This window comes from Trachurus japonicus, chromosome 1 (assembly GCF_045865225.1).
Source record: "Trachurus japonicus isolate A0001 chromosome 1, Traja_1.0".
NCBI lineage: Eukaryota > Metazoa > Chordata > Actinopteri > Carangiformes > Carangidae > Trachurus > Trachurus japonicus.
Genome location: NC_140907.1, coordinates 13,673,143 through 13,696,531, shown reverse-complemented (window position 1 = coordinate 13,696,531; position 23,389 = coordinate 13,673,143). Strand labels below are relative to the sequence as shown.

General features: G+C 39.8%; 3 protein-coding genes across 3 annotated transcripts; all 3 read right to left on the bottom strand.

The window, feature by feature from the left end:
- Window positions 1-1,911: 1,911 nt before the first annotated feature.
- Window positions 1,912-3,822, bottom strand: LOC146991511 (GTPase IMAP family member 9-like). The gene is made up of 2 exons (XM_085791502.1): window positions 3,786-3,822; window positions 1,912-3,499 (listed from the first exon to the last, which is right to left on the bottom strand). The coding sequence occupies exons 1-2, from the start codon at window positions 3,805-3,807 to the stop codon at window positions 2,478-2,480; spliced, it is 1,044 nt and encodes a 347-aa protein (XP_085647628.1). The 5' UTR covers window positions 3,808-3,822; the 3' UTR covers window positions 1,912-2,477.
- Window positions 3,823-5,420: 1,598 nt separating this feature from the next.
- LOC146991510 (GTPase IMAP family member 9-like) lies at window positions 5,421-7,841 on the bottom strand. The gene is made up of 2 exons (XM_085773830.1): window positions 7,588-7,841; window positions 5,421-6,961 (listed from the first exon to the last, which is right to left on the bottom strand). The coding sequence occupies exons 1-2, from the start codon at window positions 7,601-7,603 to the stop codon at window positions 5,871-5,873; spliced, it is 1,107 nt and encodes a 368-aa protein (XP_085629956.1). The 5' UTR covers window positions 7,604-7,841; the 3' UTR covers window positions 5,421-5,870.
- A 4,580-nt stretch (window positions 7,842-12,421) lies between these two features.
- On the bottom strand, window positions 12,422-22,248 carry LOC146991509 (coagulation factor XI-like). Its single transcript, XM_085788969.1, has 10 exons — window positions 22,200-22,248; window positions 19,183-19,329; window positions 15,327-15,504; window positions 14,314-14,423; window positions 14,030-14,192; window positions 13,470-13,588; window positions 13,254-13,386; window positions 13,032-13,138; window positions 12,639-12,798; window positions 12,422-12,524 (listed from the first exon to the last, which is right to left on the bottom strand). The coding sequence occupies exons 1-10, from the start codon at window positions 22,246-22,248 to the stop codon at window positions 12,422-12,424; spliced, it is 1,269 nt and encodes a 422-aa protein (XP_085645095.1).
- Between the last annotated feature and the right edge of the window lie 1,141 nt (window positions 22,249-23,389).

The window sequence follows — 23,389 nt, the reverse complement described above, 5'->3', positions numbered from 1 at the left end:
ATTCACAACAAACTGTCATAATTATCATAATAAAAATAGCAGTCTATCAAAACCAACAGCAATATAGAATACAGACGTTTATTGATATCACATGGATTGAGTTTCATGTCTCATATTACTCACTAACATTGCAGAGCTTTAAAGCAGAAGTAAGTGATATATTTGTGTTAATATAAGTCTTAAATAGTTATATCTTCCGACAGCAATCACTTACATAGAGTGTTTGGTCTGAAACACAGGTCTGTCAGTCCCTCTGCTCTGCTCTGAGCCGAGGAGAAAACATTTATCGTATCCTACAGTTTTTATCCAATGAGGAGAGAGAACGGCATGAAGGGCTGTGTGTGCAGCCAAGGAACGCCGTGAATGTGGCGACGTAGGGACGAGGACTGTTATGGTGCGTTCAAGGAAACTCGTATTTTTCCGACCGTGAAGTGGTACCAGTTCGATCTGGTACTAGTTCACCGGTCGGAAGTTACGAGTGGCCGTTATAGTGACTTTCACCGGTAAAACAGGTCGGAAAAACACGAGTGGGTTGCCTGAAACGCTACAAAGTCGTAAGTCGTGACTTGAAGCTGTAATTTACGATTTCAAAAGCCTGCCTGGAACGCAGCATTAGCGAAAACGACCGGACCACTTACTTCTGCTTTAATTAAATCACACCAAACCTCATCTAAAACCGGGACACTCTGTCAAATAATTTTGGGATCAGAGATAACCATGGCAACTATGAGCTTCCTATCAGCGTCTGGACTAAGCACATGAGCTCAAGTACTTGTACTATATCTAAGTCTTTTCTTTCCATACCAATTTCCATACCATTTCTACATTTCAGAGGAAAAATTTGATCACATGATGCTTTGCTCTAAGACATATAGTACAGACAAATGAAATTAAATGAAACTAATTCCTTTGATAATAGTTTAAATCTTTTTCTCATGTGAAGTGCTGAACATTTCTAGCTAAGCAATAACAATTTGACAGCCTCCTCTTTAATTATTCAAGTTTTTGTTTTTCTTGATTACCCTGGTTACTTTTGAGCAGGGAACAGTTGAAGATAACACCTTAGATTGGATGAGCATGCTCTTTATTCGCTGATTTACTGATTAATCCATTAGAATGATAATCAGCTGCAGTCTGATACAAAATAGTTTTGTACAAAGTTTTCCACCTAAACCAGATTTGATCCTGATTTATTCATTTATTTTTACTGATCTATCATTTGTAATAAATCTGAAACAGTTCAGTTAAATTTTACTATTAATGAAGAAAGTTTGTTTCTCTGAGTATAGCTTTTTTCAGTGTTGGACTTTTATTTTGCAGCGGATCATTTTCAATGTGGTATTAGTCCCCTTGAGTAGGATCTGAAAAGTTCTCTCCCCTCTGCCCCTCAGGATCACTGAACAGTGGCTCACTGGCTCCATCTAGTGACTCTTTACAGTTCACTAATAAATTAAATCTGTGTTTTGAGTGTTTTTGCCAAACTTGGGGCTCTTATCACAAAATTGCATACAGCCAAATTAAAAATGAATGTGTAACTAATTTTGATGTCATTTAAATCCAGTTGATGAGCATCAGTATTTTAGTTGTTTGCTGCAGCCATCTCTTGGATTCAAGGTACAGATTTCAGCGTAACTAATGTGACGTAGATCCTCTGTTTAAGTTTGTTTGTTTGTTTTCAGGTTGTTCCAGATTTATGCAAATATGATAAATATTAAGAGTTACATCCACGTGGTTTTCACACAAGCTGCTTTTCCACGGTTGTTGTTTGTTGCACAAAAAGCCTGTGGTTAATTGTTGTTGTCCTTACCTATTGGCACAGGCAATAGGCAAGGCAGCTTTATTCATGTAGCAAATGTCATTGGGGCAATTCAAAGTGCTTTACAGGTCAATAAAATATAAAACACCATAGGCTACAGATTTACAATAACAGTAAAAAGAAAAACCACTATTCACAAAACAAAACCATAAAATTCAAGTGCAGGCAAGGGGTAAAAAAAATGAATAGATGTAAATAAACTTAAAATCAGGTTTAAAAGTAGGATAGGACTCATTATAGGGTACAGTAAAAGGGCTATTGACGAGCAGAATCATGGTGTATTAAATTTCTAGATTTTTTCGGGGCTGTGGTGCATAGCTGTCCAGTTCAAATTCAATTCACTCAAGTGGGTCACAGCAAAGGCACTGGAATAAAAGATGACAGCATGAGGACAGATTATAAAGTATGACAAGGACAACTTGATCGCCAAATTGATGACATGGACTTGGGCAAGAGGGAGACAATCACAAACCAGAGGTACTCTTTCTCATTTCTGTATCCCATTAGCAGGGTGCTTGTAATGACTAAGGAGATGACATGTGGTAAATGGACAGTTAATAGAGCATCAAAACAACCAGTGGACGGCCTAAGATGTTACAAGTAGTTGAATTGGTCACTGCACTCCGGGACATAAAAGAAAAAAAGTAGCAGGAAAAACAAATCAGTGAATTGTACAACCACCATTTGAGCGAGATGAGTGATAGATAACTTGTTGCACTGCTTCTACTTGCCTTCTCAATCTCTCTCTTTCCTCTTGTAGCTCTCTCTCACGCTGTTCCTCCAGTTCTCTCCTCGCGTTTGCCAAAACCCTCTCCCTTTCCTCCTCATGTCTCCTCCGTTCTGCTTCTCTTAACTCCATCTCCCTTGCCCTCTCCAAGTTAATCCTCATAATTTCCCTCCGTCTCTCCTCCTCTCTTTCTCTTCTCTCCCTCTCTCTCTCAGCTTGGAGCTGCTCATACATTCTCTTCTTCTGTATTTCCAAATTGTTTTGAAGTCTCCTCTCCATTTCCTCTTCCTGTTTGCGTCTCTGCTCTTCTTTCTCTCTCAGGATGCGTTGTTTCTGCTCCTCAATTGCCCTCTCGGCTTCCTGGAACATCTCATTGGTGTAGTGGCTTCCTCCGTTCTTCTGGACCAAAGCCTTGATCTTCTGGAGCAGCTCTCTGACCTGAGAGCCATCCTTCAGCTTGTTGTTAAACACATGATGTTGGCCATTACACCTGGCCACGAGTTCTTGGAGGTCTGGGCTATCCTCCAAGAACTCCTCAATAGTGGTGCCTTCAAGGTCATCGCCATGTGTGAAGAGGACCATGCTGTATCTGTCTGCAGCCTGGCCAAACATTTCTTGAACTCTTTGCACCGTCTGCTTTTCCTCTTCAGTGTATCTGCCCAGTCTGATGACAACCAGGAAGACATGGGGTCCAGGAGCAGCATAAGAAATACACTGATGTATACTGTCAGATGTTTTATCCATACCAAACCTGGTATCAAACAGGCCTGGGGTGTCAATGACAGCAACCTGTTGTCCGTCTACAGTAGCTTTGTCTTTAGAGCAGTCGACAGTCATAGACTTAGCACTGCACTTTGACTCAAAGCAGTGTCGACCCAGGATGGTGTTTCCAGTGGCACTTTTCCCAACACCCGTCTTCCCCAGCATCACAATCCTTACATCAACATCATCTTGTTCTGTGTGGAACAACAAATATCAGTAAATAAGAATGAACACTCTAGCTTTATGATATACAAAGGTTTCCTGATATGCCTTCTAAAACTGATGCTTTCATTAATCTACAGTCATTTCAAGTTAGTAACAACCCCCAACTGTACATATACAGTATAGTAGATTTATAAGATAAAATAGAATAGAAGATACTGTAAAAGTAAGCACATGTCAAAACTACAGTAAGTTGCTTCAAGTAAACATGTTGTATATATGTATCTGTATCCTTACTAAATAGAGTCCATGGCTTACCATAGTAGTTTTTGCTGGCCATGTTTGTGTCACCGGGTGCCAAAGCTCAAGGTAAGTAACAGAGTCTTTTTCTTTCGCCTTTTTATAAGATGGATCCATGCAGCAAACCACTCCCACTCTGTGAACGTCAGAGTGAAACTGAAAATAACCAAAGTGAAAGTGATACTGAGCTTAGCTTTGTTCTCTTATAGCAGGGGTATTTCCATGATAAAAGTACAGATATTGTGTTCTAGTAAGGAAGGATAATTGTGGCACAGACTTTCCTCTTCATATATACACAAATACATCAGGTTTTGTCCTTTTGTCCTTACACATATAGTAAAGGATTCTCTATGTTGATTTTATTTTCTATTTCTTTCCAGCCTGTTTTTTCCTAATTCTTTTCATTTACAAAATCATTTCAGTCCTTCAGTAGTATTTAAAGAACTGTTTGCCTTAACACCTGTCCTGCTGTCAGCTCTGATTTTTATCTGAGTATACAATGGTACATGCCTTTATCAGTCTGTATCAGTATCTGTCATTATTAGACTTTAGCCCTCTCACCCCTCCCTCCACCATTTACAAGAAGTAGTCTCATTTCCCAGCAACACCCTGGTTGGTGGGTGTGTCTACAACACTGCTCCTGTCAGCTTGTTCTCTCTCAGTGGAGTTTGGAAGCATCTGGATTTTTGGATTTGTTGCATTAGAAGTTAATTTCTATTTTGACAGAAAACATGATTAAAAACACAGCTCTTGAAATGTCTTGAAATGCAGCTGCTAGAATTATTATGACATCTTTAGTGCAGATGGCAGATGGAAAAGACAAAAGTGTTTGCTTTGTCTTTTCCCTTCAAAAACATTTTCTTCATGCATTTCTTCATGTGTTACAATATATTATCTTTATAATAAATGAACACAAGATACATAAGACTAATAAACTGAGGAAAACTAACATTAAACATTATTGATCTCATTGGGGAAATTAAAATAGAGGCCCACGGATATAAGTCTCCGTCCACTCCTCCCACCTCCTCACCTTCCATCCTAAACCTGCATCTGACCCCAACTTTTATCTCTCTCCACCACCTGCCTCCCTCTCAAACCAACCTGTCAACACCAACAACTGCCACTCTGAGTCTGGTTCTGTTTGCTTGCTCATTGTACGGACTGTTGGGTGGCTATCTGTCAGGGCAAGGTCTTCTACACCCATCCTGTAAAGTAAATCATTGATGTAATCTAAATAAGATTGAACAGTGAATTGAATGGAGCAGCAAATGTGTCTCAGAGTGAAATGTTCTCCAACAGTGTTGTTGAATGTCTGACATCAAGTACAGGTTTCTGTTAGAAAGTTGTCAAGAATGGAGTTCAGTTTATTTTTCAACACTGTTTATCAAACAGAAATATCACATATCAGGAGTATAAAAGTAAGTACTTTTTTATAAATCCAAAACTCAAAGAGAGAAAAATAAATTCCCTTCAAGCTGAGGTAATGAAAATATTAAAGACTTGCCAAAAGTTTGTTTAATTCAGTCAAGTGTGTGCAAAAAGTGCCATTTAAAAGTGTTTTTTCTTTTACATAAGAGTGTTTATTCTGTATCCCTCCACCCCACATTACCCTGTATTATCTGGTGTACAATAATATTCTTTTTCCAATATAAAAGTTACTTTATTTATGGATTTTATTTCTAAAACATACTTTCATCATCAAAAGTGTCATCTTTGTTGTACAGTATGTCAAACAGGCAGATATGTTTTACAGAATATTCAAAACATGCATTTGTATTTTTACTAATATAAAATTTTACTTGGCATCATCAACACTCACCTTTTCTTTCTTCAAATTGAAACACAGATTTGTACTAGAGTCACAAAAACAAACCATGTGATCTTGGTGAAAACAATTGTCCTTACAGTATGTTTTATCTTCAACTTTAAAAAGAGTAGAATTTACATACATGTACATACACATATTTCCAATATGGCACAACATTATCCGCCACACATATTGGATATCACCCTCTTTGATAAAGATAAAAGGATTTGTGATTATTATTCTGTGGATTCATTCTTCTATTCATTGTATGTTGTGTGAGAGCTTCTGGAAGCTCATTTGAATATGTTTCCCAATGCTTTAAATCCTTGTACTATTGATTTGCCAGCAAAATCTACAGCTTTTACCAGAGCAAAGAGTGGATTCAATTCTTCAGCTTCATCTCTGGCCTCATTTTCATGTCTGGACTGCAACTTATGTCTTTCCTCTCTCAGTTCTCTCTCATGTTCTTCCTTCATTCTGTTCATCACTCTTTCCATCTCCATTTCTTTCTCCTCTCTCTCTCTGCTTCTCTCTGCCGCTCTCTCTTCCCTCTCCCTCCTTCTCTCCTCATCCATCTCTTCCCTCTCTCTCTTCCTCTCCTCCTCTCTCTCTCTTCTCTCCCTCTCTCTCTCAGCTTGGAGCTGCTCATTCATTTTCTTCATCTGTATTTCATATTTTTCTTGAAGCTTCCTCTCCAGTTCTTCCTTCTCTCTACGTATTTTCTCTTCTTTCTCTTTCAGGATGCGTTGTTTCTTCTCCTCAATTGCCCTCTCAGCTTCCTGGAACATCTCATTGGTGTAGTGGCTTCCTCCGTTCCTCTGGACCAAAGCCTTGATCTTCTGGAGCAGCTCTCTGACCTGAGAGCCATCCATCACCTTGTTGTCAAAAACATGGTATTGACCATTACACCTGGCCACGAGTTCTTGGAGGTCTGGGCTCTCATCCAAGAACGCCTCAATAGTGTTGCCTTCAAGAAGGTCACCATGTGTGAAGAGGACCATGCTGTATCTGTCTGCAGCCTGGCCAAACATTTCCTGAACTCTTTGCACCGTCTGCTTTTCCTCTTCAGTGTATCTGCCCAGTCTGATGACAACCAGGAAGACATGGGGTCCAGGAGCAGCATAAGAAATGCACTGGCAGACATCTTTAGTTGTTTTATCCATGCCAAACCTGGTATCAAACAGGCCTGGGGTGTCAATGACAGCAACCTGCTGTCTATCTACTGTAGCTCTGCCTTTGGAGCAGTCGACAGTCATAGACTTAGCACTGAACTTTGACTCAAAGCAGTGTCGACCCAGGATGGTGTTTCCAGTTGCACTCTTCCCAATTCCAGTCTTCCCCACCATCACAATCCTGAGCTCTTCATCATTTGTCCTGCTTAATCCTGTGTTGAGACATTCAGACAGATTGATTTATGTAATAGCATAAAAGCTACTTCAGACCCAAAAATGCCCCAAATCTTTACGTAAAGCAGAAGTAAGCGATCTGGTGGTTTTGGCTAACTTCTTGTCAGCCAATGGAGTTAGCAGTCCCCGCCCTCGTCCCTACGTCACCACATTCACGCGCATCCCTTGGCTGCACACACAGAGAGGACCGCCCCTTTATGCCGTTCTCTCTCCTCATTGGATAAAGGTTGTAGGATACAAGGAAAGTTTTCTCCTCGGTTTACAGCAGAGCAGAGTGACTGACAGACCCGTGTTTCAGACCAAACACTCTATATAAGTAAGATAGTAAGTAAGTAAGATAGAACTATTTAAGAATTATATTAACACAAACATTCCGCTTACTTCTGCTTTACAGTAACATACCCATTTTCAATCTAAAGTAATAACTGGGAAAATTCAAGATGTATGAGCAGTCAGGAGTTTGTTGTTGGATTATGAAAAACAGAAATAACACATATGCAGTTCTGTCTGAGCATCAGGACCTGTACTTTATGTGAAGTTTGATTCAGCACTAAAATACTGGAAAGGTTCACTGAAAACATGATGATTCTGTAGCATGACTTACCTGAGTAGTTTGCCATGTTTAGGTTGTAAAAGCTGCTGCCTGTGTTTAAGGTGAACAGACCAGAGTAGACACTGCAGTCAAATCAAAGAGTGAAGTGTTGAGCATGTGTCAGTTTCTTTTATATGGGCTCAATGTACCAAACACACCCACAAGCATCTGCAGTGTTCTCATAAGGAAACTGAAAGAAAAACCCGATCAGGGAGTTTTGTTTTCACTTATAGTTGGGATATAATAAGAATATATTCAAAACCATGCTTTGGCTTAGCAAGAGTTGTTTTAATATGCCCCATTATAATTTAAGTAACAATTCGCTATCTGAAGTTGATTTTTAGAGTTTGACAAGAGGTAGCAATTAACCACTATCAGCTTATCTTAGTTGTGGAAAAGTTTCATTTGGTAAATCACATTATATCAAACCAACATATCCCATATGATCCCAGCACAGCGGACATAAAAATGGAGATGTTTTTGCTCATTGGTGTCACCAATGACCCCCAACAAGGCTGGTTATCTTTGTTTTCTTGATGAACTGCTTCCACATTCTTTGTCCTACTCATTATTTGCAAGTCTTCCAATTTAGTACCACCGTGTTTCCTTATATCAGACAAGAAAATTACTAGGATCTTGTTCAAAGATTACAGATTACTAATGCATTTCCTCAATTAAGTGTAATACTGTGTGGCTTTACGTACAGATAAATGAGATTTTTCAAAGATGCTCTGTGTTAGTGATCTTTTCTATTTTCTCCAACCTTTATTTATGAATAAGGTCCTCCACTATAGCATTTTATATATTTTATTGGCTCAAGACCTGTTCTGCTGTGTCAACTCAGATTTGTATTTGAGTAGGCTATATAGTAGACTACATGCCTGCATCAGTATATTACGTATTAGACTTTACCCTCACCTCTCCCTCCACCATTTACAAGAAGTAGTCTCAGTTCTCAACTGGAAATACCCTGGTTGGTGGTTGTGTGTCTACATCATTGCTCCTGTCAGCTCGCTCTCTCGCTCTCAGTGGAATTTGGAGGCATCTGTATTTCTGTATTTCTTTTCATTAGATTTCTATTTGATATTTCGACAGAAAACTCAATTGAGTTTACAGCCATCTTTACATGCAGCTGCAAAAATAGACATTTTTGGTGCTGAAGACCAGTGTAGCAGGGACATAGGCTAGATCAACTCAGATATTGACATAAAGAAATAACTTTCTGTTCTTCCTTTAAATTCAAACTTGGTTACGGCTATGGAAAAGAAGCCAGCGAGGCGGAAAGGCAGCGGCTGCGGCAACGAGGTAACAGACAACAGACAAGATATGGAGGCTGGTGCACACCTAAAAAAATCTTTGGTAGACAGGTGTGTAGGAGCATGAGATACGAGTAAACGAGGAAAAAAAGGGTTTCCCCCGCACTGTCCAGTCAGTAGCAAAAGACTTTAATGTAGAAAAAACAATGTTTCGGTCCTCAGGACCTTTTTCAAGCAGAGATTTTTTTAAAACAGCAGTGACATTACAGGCAAATATACTGTAGGGGAGAGCGGGGTAAGTAGTGCCAATTTTTACTTAAACTGCCTTTAAAGCAATGGGATTATAATAATGCCCCCAACTAATATATGTACATATAGTTTAGGATGTTGTGCATCCCTGGGAACAATCACTTTGAATCTTAAATCAACCGTTTCAGAAATATAGCTTTAGAAAAAAAAAAAATTCTGGCACAACTTGCCCCCGGTGCGGGGTAAGTTGTGCCATTAGAGAGAATACACTGGGGTAAATTGTGCCATTGATAATTGAAGTAAAACAGATCATTTTAATCTCACAAATGTTAATGCTATATAAAAGCAAGACATTCAATACAAAATTAAAGCCAGAAGCGGCGATGATCGGGCCCTCGCTTGTCCCCATGCAGTCGCGGAGGCCTGAGGCACGCTGGGGGCTGTGGCGCAAAGAAACGCAATGTTTTGTTCATCCACCAGGCTACGAGCACAACCAGCCTGGGCAGGTGTGTTCAGGGGCGGTCCCTCATCACACATGTCAAGTTTCAAGCAAATCCGTGCCCACTGCCATGTTTCTCCTATACACAGACAGCACTGCCACTGGCACAACTTAACCCAGGCCCTTTGGCACAAATTACCCCAAGCCCAGCATTTTGAGAAAAAGGGATTCCCCAGCTGTTTTGAGCTGGCATCATGCTAACTGTATAGACTCATGGTGTAGCTTAATAAAGCACTAAAACATGTGTGAACTGTTTTCAAAGTTATCTATAATTGTTCAAACATGGCAATCAAAAAACCTTGATCATAGAAATTTTACTTTGGAGGGCAAAAACTTGTTTTTTGAACATAAATGTGCTTTCCTCTCAAGCCATGTGTCTCCCTTCTTGATAGGATGAGTGAAATTGGATGCCCCTTCAAAAATATGTGATCACAAGACCAACGTCTTCTATGGTTTTCTAGATAACAGGGGTGGAACTACTTGCCCCATGGCACAAATTACCCCACTCTCCCCTACTATGGCCTACACTGTCAGAGATAGCCAATCAGAGGCTGAGTAAGCAGGGGGTCATACAGCTGCAGTCAACTAGCAGTGATTGGGCAGCTCCACCCAGAGGAGGTGACAACAAACTCATTGAGTACATGGATAAGTAATGAGACTATAATGTATTTTATTTTTGGTTTTAAAACAAAAATGGTGGACTGTCACGCACAAAGTCTGAGAGTGCACACTGAGATGTAGTTAGTACATCAGATTAGGCACAAGAGCGGGAAGGAGCCATTGTGCTCCTCCTAAGAGGCGGCATCATACATTGTCCAATAACATTATTGCATTCTTGCAGAGTAAGTTTGCAACAGACCAATCAAAGTACAGGTTTGCACTTAGCATTGGGCTATTATAAGATTAACTCATATGTAAAGGCAGGAAGCTAGCGGTTATCTGTAACTGAAGGTTTGTTGTGGTTTTTTCACACCTCAGCGTGTTGACATCTCGTTGACATCCACCGTGGTTTTGAATATGGAGACAATTGCTTGCTTAAGCGTAATCATCACAAAAACAACAGGAACCAAGATGGACACCTGTATATTGCCCTATGCACAGCAGAAAAGTGCAACTTGCACTTTCTTCAAAGTTCACCTAAAGTTCATGAGCATACAACTTCAAAGTTCAACCAAGGGTCATAAACATAAAAATTTCCATTACAGCGGCACAGCTGTTTATGTCAATAATAACTGGTGCAAACAGTAGGCTCCATGGTGAGAGATCTGCTGCCCCGATGTTGAGGTCTTATGTATGACTCGCACCATGTGTGTGTTTTATAACGGCAAAAAAAAAAAAAAAAAACATAATCGATCGTCCTGGATCAGGTTGCTGATCGGCACAACCCTAGTCACAGACACTCAATAGAGCGTTTGAACCAAGTTTGTCCCGTTTCAGCCACTGTACTCAAAGATGGCGATGCAACATATGGCAGCCTCGGTTGGGTGCACCGCCCCCTATGTATTTGTAAATAACTCTAAGCTACGAGAAAGCTTTCATGATTATTAGACTTCGGTAAATATGTATTTATGAAAGCAATATTTGATTTTTGCTAATAATAAGCTAAATAAGTTACACAGCTTAGTGTCACGACTCTCCAACAAGATACCATTAAATCAATACTCGGGTTCCCTGTTTTATCTGTGTATTGATGATGTCAGACCAGGTTATTTACAAATCCTGACATCCCAGGAAACATCCTGATGAGTATGCAAGTCTGTATTGAGTCAGTCTTGGTTGGATTGGTCTGCACTGTATTAGTGGAACCATATAATATAGGTAGACGCCCCATGGACTACACGCAGGCGTAGCTCACAGTCCGCCATATTGAGGACAGGCAACTTGCTCTGACTCTGAATACAGTTACAGTGCAGTAAATAGGTGATCCAGTCATCTTCACGAAAAAAAACTATTCATAACTCTGTGAAAAACAAATCAGTATGTAGCAATTACTTTAACTATTTGCATAATGTTACTATAATGTTACTTTTATATATATATAAAAAAAAATTAAAGTACATGATTAAAATGATCCATGATTTTAAGTATGCTACATCATAACTGCATTAATGCTCTGGTCATTATACTGTAGCAGAACATGCACCATACTGTAGGCTTAATGCTCTGAGGGAGAGAGTTGCCCGTCCCAAGATGGCCACTGTGTAGCTACGCCGTGTCATTGGGCAGCAGTGGCAGGTGAATTATCTAGTCTTCTCATTTATATCTATGAGTTGAACAACTTGTTCTGAGGTCCCAGAGGTCAGTTTTATCAAGGGGTGATCAAACTTTTACTGAGCCAATGAAACAAAAAGCCTGAAAAAAGCATAAAATAGATAAATGTGAAAGCATGCCTTTATTTATGAAGTTTTTTCCTTTTTTTAATATTTGAACAAGCATATAGATCAAAGACAAATCATCCAATTAGGGCAGATATGTGAATCCACAGAGAAACATGAAATTCTAATGTAGTCTTCCAAAAACCTTGTTGCAGAGACAAACAGACAACTGAGAATACCTTTACCTACCAAAAGAATCATACATAGTTAAGTATAGGGTGCAAAACAAACAAACAAAAAAGAAGTAAAGAAAAAGAAAGTAAATACTGTATATAAAAAAGAAAAGGAGGGAGGGATGAGCCACATTACTAGCAAAGTGCCATATATGAAGGCTTAGAGTACAAGTGTATCATGGGAGCAGTATACAATAATGTACTTTTGTAACCAAAAGAACTGTCCCATTGCCAATTTCAAAGCAAGAGATTTATAAATCACTGATTTCCCTTTAATTTCGTCTCTGTGTCACTTCACACACAGATGTTCAGGGAGAAACCAGACACAACATCGTCTACTTTCTCAATTTTATCAGGAGCAGGCATGGTGATGACACGCTTCAAAAAGCATTCCTTTCTGAAAAATACAACCAACATCATTTCATAAATGCAGTTAATCATTCAACTCAAATGACTCAATGGCAGCTATGTTTTCAAGTTGGCATACATGCATGTATTAAGAATACTGTACCTCCGACTAATGACACTGAAGTTGTCATTGACGTAGCTGTAGAACAGACAGTTACGGTCTGTATTACAGGCCTCCTTACAGTCGTCAACAGTATCCTTTAGACTCATGCTTATGTCCGAACCAAGGAAGTCAACATTATCATATTGAGCATTCACCCAGCCTGTTAGCAGAGAAGCACACATTTAATACAGAAACTCTCTATAGTGAAACAATGGATTGATAAATGTTCATCTGTGCTAAATGATTTTGGCCTTTGTCTTAGTATGTGTATATGTATATCATGTATTCATTCTGTAATATGGGGACTGTGAATATCTGTGCTTAGATGGCCTGTTCTGCTCTACTGTTGTTATGTCCTGACTAACATTTTTAGTGTTGATTAGTGATACATACTGCTATTCATCAGACACTCGTACACTGGAAGTCCAGATATGAATCCCACTTTGGCTTGTGTTATCAGTACATCTGAATTGTTCATCATGTTACATGTGAAGGTAGCACTGCAAAAATAGCAAAAATGAAATTACCACAGATTTAGATATTATTCCAATTTACAGTAATTTAGCACTTCGTCATTTCAGTTTGTGCCATCTTTGTTTGACTCCCAGGCATTACCTCTCATATGAGAAGTAGGTACAGCATGGATGAGCAGAGCACAGTGCCTGACAGTTCTCAGCAGAGGCAGCAGGCAGGGACTGGAAGCTGTTTTCTTGGATCTCAGTGTCTGGAAAAAGTGTGCTCTCACATGCTGGACAAAACACAGGCAACACATTAGGATGTATGCACACAACAACCTACAGGGTGTTTTATTGATGCTACAATACTGCGCACCGTTTGTAAAGTTTTTAAATATGTTTGATTTGTTGGAGAATCCAGAGACTACACCAGTCAGAGTCTTCACAGAGGGAAACGTTGGTATCGACCAGCTGTATTTAAGATGACATTTGTATCTGAAACAGAAATGAAGTGCATTGGATGGATTAATCAAAGTCCCAATTCATGTTGAAAACTAGAAAGTCATACAATATCTGTGGCTATGGAGGAGTTTTGTCACATCTGTGAAAATAACCCAGGTAATATCACTGTGACATCACGCAGCTCGGACAATACGTTTTTGAACAGAAAACCAGAATTATAAGCTTTGGGTTATGGAGTGAGTGAAAAATACTAGCGAAACATGAACAAACAAAATAGGATCCAAATATTATGAAGCTTGACCACTGAGCCCTGTTCTCAAGATGCATCAGTGGTTTCTGTTAATGACCTTAGCAGACCTCTCACTCCACATCATGTACCTTTACAGTACATGCCCCGCTTTATTTCAGCCAATGACTTCCCCTAATGTCTCAAAAAGATGACAAACCACAAAGTAACATGATAACCAGTTTTACCTTTCTTCCGTTTTTGTGAAGTTTTCATGTACAAAAGTAAAGAACTGGCAAAAAGGGTCCCGCGTGCACACCCTCTGACATTCTTCATAGGTGGCCATGACCAAAGATGTGTAGTTTGTCCCCAGGAACTCAAGGTTGGGGTACACTTTAGACAGACAAAGGACTGGCAGAGAGACAGCCCAGCAGACAGACAACAGACAGACAGCAGACTTAGAGAGAACAAAACCATACCTCACCAACTATTAAACAATTACCGTAATGGTGTAAAATGTTGGTGAACTTACGTGGCTCCGGGTCACAGGGTTTGAGAGAATAACCAGAGGCGAGACCGTTTCCTGCAGCAACACCGCTTGGTTCTCCATTGGCAGTGAACTTATAATGGCACTTATAATGCCTGCAGACAGATACAGATTATCAAATAGACAAAAGGAAAACCAATGGATTACAAATTTCATAAGTATTCTGATCCTTCTTAGCTTCCTCTTGAAAAAGAGATTTCTCTTGATCATGTTGGAGACGGTGGACTGAGTGCCACCTGTGGTCAACACTGATTAGATATGTTTGGGAAAGACACACCTGTCTACATAAGATCCCTCAGTTGGTGATGCAGATCCGAGCAAAAAACAAAACAGAAGGAGGAGAGAAGGGGACAAAAACTGTTACACTGTATTGAAGGGTCCCAATAACACTGTGGCCTCCATTATTCTTAAGTGGAATAAATTTGCAGCAACCAGGACTCTTTAAGGAGCTTTCTGCCCTGACAGAATGAGCAAATGGGGAGAAATGAGCAAGAACCTGTAGGTCTCTGCCTGAGCTCCAGAGATCCTGGAGAAACTACTAGTAGGACAAACATTAACATCGACTCTGGACCTAATTTTAATGAGTGTTTCTCTCACGAACGGAATAAAGTCAGCCTCAAACATTTTGGGTATGGCAGTCTTACGTTGCTGTCCACCTTTCTGTATCCAAGCTGGCACGCAGCCCCGAAGCGTCACCGTCACGGCAATATAAATATCAGAACCGCATCCAAACGCACAAATATTGACGCAGCTATAATTGCCATCTGCCTTCTGATGTCCGGGGATATACACCAGTGCCCCGGCCCGTTTCCCACATGGGAAACGAGTAACGAACATGGCGACCTGCGCAGACATACCGAAAACACCGACAGGAGCACCGCTGTGATTCCTCAGGTAAGCACGGTGGATTGGGGTACATCCATGGAGTTTGCTGGCACTTTAACTAATGCGGATATCTCTGCTGGTCCTACGACTGTGGGAGACGTGACGAGACTGACTGTGGCTGACGGGAGAGGAGACGGGAGTGGGCGTACTGCTGGAGACTGGCTACGGGGTGCGGAGGCTGGGTACTCGGGGACAGGTTCCAGGGAGGCGGCGGCTGGCGTGGTGGCGAACGGGGCGACTGGAGGGCCAGGGAGCGATCCTGGACTGACGGCGACTGAAACGACTCGACATCTGGAGGATCTCGTTAATCGTGGGAAGCTGACGACTGGAGTAATACGCGCAATTAGATCTAATCGGCGCATCAATAAAGCGATAAACAAACATCGGAAATGGAAATTTTTCAAAACTGTAAACAACTCTAGATTAATCTGGGACGCACGTAGTAAACCCAAAGGACTGTTAGGTGGTCACATAAATATCAGAAGTATTCTCTCTAAATGTGAACAAATTCAGCATCTCCTACAAGAATCAAATCTGGACTTCTTGGCCATATCTGATCATGGTTGAATGAAACTCGCCGCACGCGGCTATAAATGTGCCCGGTTTTTAACATTTTTAGGAACGATCGTAAATATGGAAAAGGTGGGGTGTTATGTGTTATATAAAGGACACAATTAGATGCAATGTAATTGAACTTGAAAACTGTGAACTAGAATACCTGGGTCTAAACATTGTACTTTCACCAGAAATGTCCTTTTACACTAATTGTCATTTAATCGTCCGCCCTCAATCAAATGTCAGCTTTTATGAAAAGTTTAGAAAACTATTGCAACAATGTGACTTTAACAGAGAGGTGATAGTATTAGGAGATGTGAATGTGAATTGGGAAGATAAATCTGCACGAAAGCAACTTTAACAAGTAACAGACAGTTTTAATTTAACACAAATAATTGATGGACCCAAACCAGAATCACCAACTCATCCAGCACGCAGATTGATTTAATTTTTAGTAACATGTCAGATAGAATAATCAAATCTTATAACCTTATAACTGGACTTTCTGATCATAATTTAATTTTAATGGCTAGAAAAGTAAATGGAAAGAAATGTTCTATCATGGACCAGAGCACGGACTCCATGAAGATACCAAAGAATAAAAAGGAAGATTTTAAAACACTGTGCAGAGTATTAAGTGGGATGATCTAATGAAATCAGATAATCTGGACTACACCAGCCAGTACCTTACTGATGAACTACATAAACGTATTAAAGACTTCTCAAAGAAGTTTAGAAATAAAAATAAAAGAGCCTCCTTGCCCTGGATAAATGATACTCTGTTTCAAATGATGAAAGAACGTGATCAAGCCCTAAAAATATCAGTGAAATCCAAACTCACAACAGATAGGCACACATTTACATCATTAAGAAATAATGTGACAAGAGAACTTAGGAAAGCCAAGGCAAACTACTTTCTGGAAATAATAGTAAATAATAAAGGAAACTCCAAAATGATATGGCAGCAAATTAAGAAATTAACCGGACAAAATAATGCTAAAAAACAAATTGAACTGAGGATTAATGACACTCTAACAAATGAGAAGACAGAAGTAGTTGAAGCTTTCAATCACTACTTCATCAAATCCGTAGCTGCCATCTCTAATAGTTTTCCCCTACTCCAGCAATATAATGCCAAGGCACCAAAGCCGACTGGGCCTATCTTTTGTCTTGAAAGAGTATCTGAAACTCAAGTTGAAAAGGTGATTGACTCACTAAAACCTAAGTGGTCAAAGGATGTGTATGAAATGGACTCATCTATGATAAAGGATCTAGCCCCTTCGCTGACCAAACCCATTACCCACATTGTGAATATCTCATTCACCCAGGGCCAGGGGAGTTTCCCAGAATACTGGAAGCCGGCAGCTGTTGTCCCCATTTTTAAAGGTGCCGACCCCCACTCAGTTTCAAACTACAGACCCATAAGCATCCTCCCTGTCATATCCAAGGTTATAGAAAAATTAGCAGCAGACCAACTAATTTCTCATCTCAACCTCAGCCAGCTCCTTCATCCCATGCAACATGGCTTTAGAGCCCACCACTCAACAGAGACGGCGACTGTCTATTTAATCGAAAGGGTCAAGTCTCTAATGGACAGAGGGGGTGTGGTTGGTGCAGTTTTTTTAGATCTTCGAAAAGCCTTCGATACTGTTAACCATAATATCCTTCAGTCTAAATTTCATCAATTTAATTTTTCTCAGTTTACGTCCAACTGGTTTAAATCATACCTCACTACCCGATCCCAGTGTGTTAAAATACAAAATACAAAATCTACTTTTAAAGATCTCATCACAGGTGTCCCCCAAGGTTCAATCTTGGGTCCAATTCTTTTTAGTCTTTATATCAATGATTTACCAACTGTTTGCCAAGGCTGCGAGGTTATTATGTATGCAGATGACACCGTGATTTTTGTAAAAGGTAAGGACCACTTCTGATGCTGCTTCACAAGCTTACAAAGGTCATGGTAAATGTATCAAACTGCTGAACAATTGCCATCTACAACTTAATTCATCCAAAACTGTTGCTATGTTTTTTGCCAAAACAAAAAAAATCATACACCGAGCCTGATGTTATTATTTCTGGACAGAGAATCCAAATTGTAAACAAATACAAATATCTAGGTATTATGTTGGACAGTAATCTCACTTTTAAACATCATGTAAAAAAAGTAAGCAATATTCTCAGAGTCACACTTGGAAATTTCAGGCACCTCAGAAATCATATGTCTACAGAAGCTGCGAAAATGTACATGTTTTTTCTCTCATATTATCTCATATTAACTATTGTCTACCCGCCTGGGCCCACTGCAACCCCCACTACTTTAAACCCGTTAATATCATTATACAAGCAAGCACTCAAAATCCTGGATAAAAAATCAAGAACCTTCCATCATTGCACAATCCTCAAAAAATATAGGCTTCTAAGCTGGAACAATCTGGTTTTCTTCAAAAACTGCTGCCTTATATACAAAATCCGTCACAGTTTAGCTCCGCCTCCACTCTGCAGCCTTATACAATTCAGATCACCTGCAACAAGTGGTACAAGAGGGGCGGCTAGAGGAGATTGCGAGATCCCATATAGAAAAACTTTATTTGGTCAGTCAGTGTTTTCCTGTAGGGCAGGCAAAGAGTGGAATACAATACCACAAAACATAAGAGAGTCCATTTCATACGGTGCATTTAAAGCCAATCTAAAGAAATGGTTAATAGAAAACCAAATTTGTGAACATTAGTCCCTGAATCCCCTGTAGTACATGGCTTAATTAATTAAGTGTAATTTGACATGTACTTGTTGTTCTTGTTGTTGATATGAATATTCCCCTGTCTGAATGGGGGATGTATACATTACTGTGTGGTTGAGGGGTAAAGGGAGTAGGCTACTGGTTGTGGATTGGATAGTGTTTGTGCATATGTGCGTATGGGTGGGGGCTAAAGTGTAATGTTGCTGTTGTAGATATTGTGCCATTTGTCTTAATGTAATTTGTATACCTTTATCATAGGTCTCATTGCCATGCTCCATCTGGCAGGGGGACTGCCAACGGAAATTAGCCTATTGGCTATAATTGGGTGCATTTACATTTTATCCTTTTAAAATGTTCATTAATGTACACTGTCCCTCTCGAACAAATAAAGGAAATGAAATGCAGCATTCCACCAATCTGGCCATCATGGTAGACAGGAGGCTCTCGGCGAAAGCTGTGAAGCTGCTTGGAGTTAGTTAAAAAGAAAGAAATGTGAGTGTCCGGGAGGGGCCCAGCTGGAGAATAAAAGCAGAAGATTCAACCTATAGGAAAGGGCCTGAATCCTTAAGTCAACACTTAGTTCCTCCCTTTTCTTAAACAAAATTTGTATTAAAAAAAAAATGTAATTATGTTCTGTGTATGTCATCATGGGTTAGTGTCATACAATTCTGTACTGCTATGGTTCTCCCAAACGTAGGTAAAGTGGCGACATCTTGGGACCTGGGTGCACAGCTTCTGACAATGCTCTGCATCAGGAGAGTAGCCGAATCCTATGTCTGATCTTTGGAAATCTGTCTCCGTTTGAATATTTGGTTTACATGCTGAAATGAAAGAAAAGAGGCTCAGGCATTTGACACGGGCATAACAAACTAACACACTGTAAGAGATAAATTAGGCAATGGCAATAATGTAGAGTTTATATTACCTAGATTTTGACTCGAAGCGAAGCTACAGAAAGAGACAAGACCTGCCAAAATCAAATGGATCTGCATCTTCTCGGTCTTGCAAGTGCTCTGCAAAGAGGAATAAAGTCACTGCAGCACAGCTGCAGTTAGACTAAGTAAGAAGACAAGACAAATAACCCATTTTTGGACAACATCCTCTGCCCCTTGGAAAAACTCAGAAGAAAAGGAGGGATCCCTCAGCCAGGATGGGGGGACATGCAATAGATGTTGTGTACAGACAAGAAAACAGTTTATAACATGGAATATGCATTAACAACATGGTATAGAGGGTTGTGTAGTGCCAGTTGTTTATTATGATAGTTATACACGACTATAAGCCAATTGTAACACATTATAACTATATTTATAATGCATAAATGTGGGCATTGTCAGCGAGTTACTAGAAATTATAACGTATTATAATACCTGACCTTATTAGTCATGATAAAAGGGTTGTGTAGTGAGAGGAGCTGATAAAGGCAGTTTCTAGTTGGCAGGCTGGGTCATGTACATGGACGGCAAGCCAGTTTAGGAGCAGAGCGGTGCAGGCGGTGGCTGATGCAGAGGCAAGGAGCTCTCAGAGCTCCAAGGTGACTCTACAGTTAATCTATTAGTGAAATCTAGCTAAGTACAAAGTTGATGCTACAATATTGTTACAAATTTCTTGCATGTCTCATACAGCCAAGCGCTGTAGTTCATCTTCAGATTGTTCTTCAGATGTAAAGTTAAACTTCTTTCCCGGGCATTACACACATACGTACATCAAAAGTCAATTTTAAAGGTAGTCCCATGAAGGTTTTTGGTGATCTTGTGTCCATTATGCAAGCAAACAATGACCCTGCAGCACTGATTAAAATGATTAAAGATTACATTTGTACTTTTTTGGCACTTTTTTTAAAGCAGAAGTAAGTGGTCCGGTCGTTTTCGCTAATGCTGCGTTCCAGGCAGGCTTTTGAAATCGTAAATTACAGCTTCAAGTCACAACTTACGACTTTGTAGCGTTCCAGGCAACCCACTCGTGTTTTTCCGACCTGTTTTACCTGTGAAAGTCACTATAACGGCCACTCGTAACTTCCGACCGGTGAACTCGTACCAGATCGAACTGGTACGAGTTCACGGTCGGAAAAATACGAGTTTCCTTGAACGCACCATAACAGTCCTCGTCCCTACGTTGCCACATTCACGGCGTTCCTTGGCTGCACACATAGCCCTGCATGCCGTTCTCTCTCCTCATTGGATAAAAACTGTAGGATACGATAAATGTTTTCTCCTCGGCTCAGAGCAGAGCAGAGTGACTGAGAGACCCGTGTTTCAGTCCAAACACTCTATGTAAGTGATTGCTGTCGGAAGATATAACTATTTAAGACTTATATTAACACAAATATATCACTTACTTCTGCTTTAAGTTTGATGACCACTTTTCGTAACTCACTGAATCCTCTCACACAGAATCAGATAAGTACAAGAGGAGCATTAACCCAGACACTGCCTCTTTGTAGTCTTGATGTAAAAACCTTTAAAATCCCAATTAAAAGTTAGGGTTCAGTTTCTATATTGTGTTGACAATTCTTGGTCAACCAGGGGAAAGGCAAGTCTGAAAACCAGTGAGTCAAACCAGAGGACAGTATGAGAAGCAACATTTGTTTTTTACCTCAACCCTATTGATATCCAAACATCAAAACGTGCTTTCAAAGATTATGTATGGGTTATGGTTTAATCTGAAAATTATAATGGATTGCTGTTGATAGTAAAAAGACACATTTATTATAATTATATGGTGATGAAAATTGGCAGAGGGATGACAGCTCTAAAGAATGGCAGAAAATTAATGCCAGGTTACTAATCACACTTTGATTGTTATTCAGTGTTCCAGTCCAACACAACACATTGTAATTTGAACTGACTACAAGTACACCAAATAAAGCAGCACGATCAGAAGTGCTGTTGTTTTCTTGTGGAACGAGTATGAGAATAGTTGTATCTCGAGCAATAGTGGCTGCATGGGAATTCATTACTTTTCTTGACATTAGAAAAATGCGGACTGGTCTGGGCTTACCTGACTCCCGAGATTTATGACCTCTGCTGACTTGTGCTCCACTTTCTCAAAGGACAGCAGATATTGGTTGTAGCCCTGAAGGTTCTTCTCCTTCAGACTGATCACAGATCCAGAGCCCCACAGCAGAGTCAAGTTTCTGGTGGTTTCAGAATAACCTGCTGCACCTGTCAGTGACTGAAAGCTGAATGATGGAGCAATTGAGTGTGACAGCAACAACTTTACACCAGGATTGGTGGTATGAAGTCCCACCCCATTATTGTTGTGTATTTCAACAAAGATGTGACATAACAGAGTTGAGACTGTTGCCAACCCGTCCAAACATGTTAACATCCAACCAAACACCCTCTGTAACTCAGGGAACACCATGTACTGTATTATTGAAATACTTTTATCAACTGCACCGCTCAGCTGGATGGATGCTATAATTCTTTGCATTAATACTCTTTGGTCTCAATGTGCAGTTGATGAAATATGGGCAAGAGGGAAAGAAAATGATGAGGTTTTGAGTATGGGACGTTACAAAAATAACTCAGACACTGCAACTAATTTTCCCTCTATGTCAGAGTTAATCTTTGTGTGTTTCTGTTTTTGTTTTTTTTTAAAGGAAACTACAAATCAGAACTACTACAAGAAAAATAGTAGCTGAGTTTTGTTTGCTGTGTTCATACAGCGATTACAATTTATTGCTCACCCTGGCCTGTAGAGGTTATGAAGATGTGATCAGGGTTGCAGATTTCCATTTAGGCTACAGTATGTCTCAGTATTAATTATGCTTGTATATTATTATTTTATTTTTAAAGTATATTTGGGGACTTTTATGCCTAATTGATAGCATAGTGAGAGAGAGACAGGAAATGGGGAGACAGAATGGGTGAATGATATGTAGCAAAGGGGATTCAAACTGAGTGATAGCCTCTGTATATTGGGCGCCTGCTCAACCCAGTGAGTTTTGCCATGCCCCTGTTTTTTTAAAAATTATTATTATTTTTAAACTATCTCTGCAGTGATTTGCTATTTTCCTTTTGAGCCTGAAGTTGAACACTTGTAAACTGATTTTTCTTCCCCAGACAAGCCAATCATCTCTCTCACAATGTGCAGAGAGCCTTATAGAATTTAAACAATGAGCTTCTTTTTATTTACGTGCTAATAACAAGATGAGACGATGACAGTGGCAGTGAAAGCAATTTAATTACTACTCTACTCTATGCGTGTTCCCATGCGTATGCTTGGGTGACGGTGAGGTATGCATAATAACACAATTATATAGTAAGTTAAAATAATATAACACGACCTAATGTAATGTACAATGATATAGTGTAATGTAGTATAGTATAGTGTAAAAATAGAAATTACCATTAATATAATTAGAGTTGTGTATAACTAGGCAAGGTGAGATAAGATAGACTGAAGTATTAGGTGATGAGGCTGGACCAGGGATCCAGAGTGCCGAGGGAGGAGGCCCCCTTAATGTTTTTTTGTTGTTGTTTTTTTGTTTGTTTTATTTATTTATTTATTTTTTTGGGGGGGGGTCCTGCTTAGGGCAGCAACCAGGTCCTGAGGAGATCACTGGCCCATAGTAGATCCATCCCTGTCACCTACAGTAGAGGTTAACAATGACATGCCTCTGAGTGAGGTTAGTTCCATCCGACTGCCCAATAACTGCGATGCAAAATTTGGAGCCCTTTTCCTAAAAAAAGCAGAAGTGCATTCTGTTTGAACTTCCATGGGCTTTGGAATTATTTATTTAGAGAAACCAAAAACACATCAGCTTGTTCGGTCAAAGTCTGCTTCTTATTCTGATAAGAGCTACTGTTTTGTCATAATAATCCCAAATGTGAGACCATCGCAGAGGCAGAATCTCACTCAGTAAAGACCCGGCAG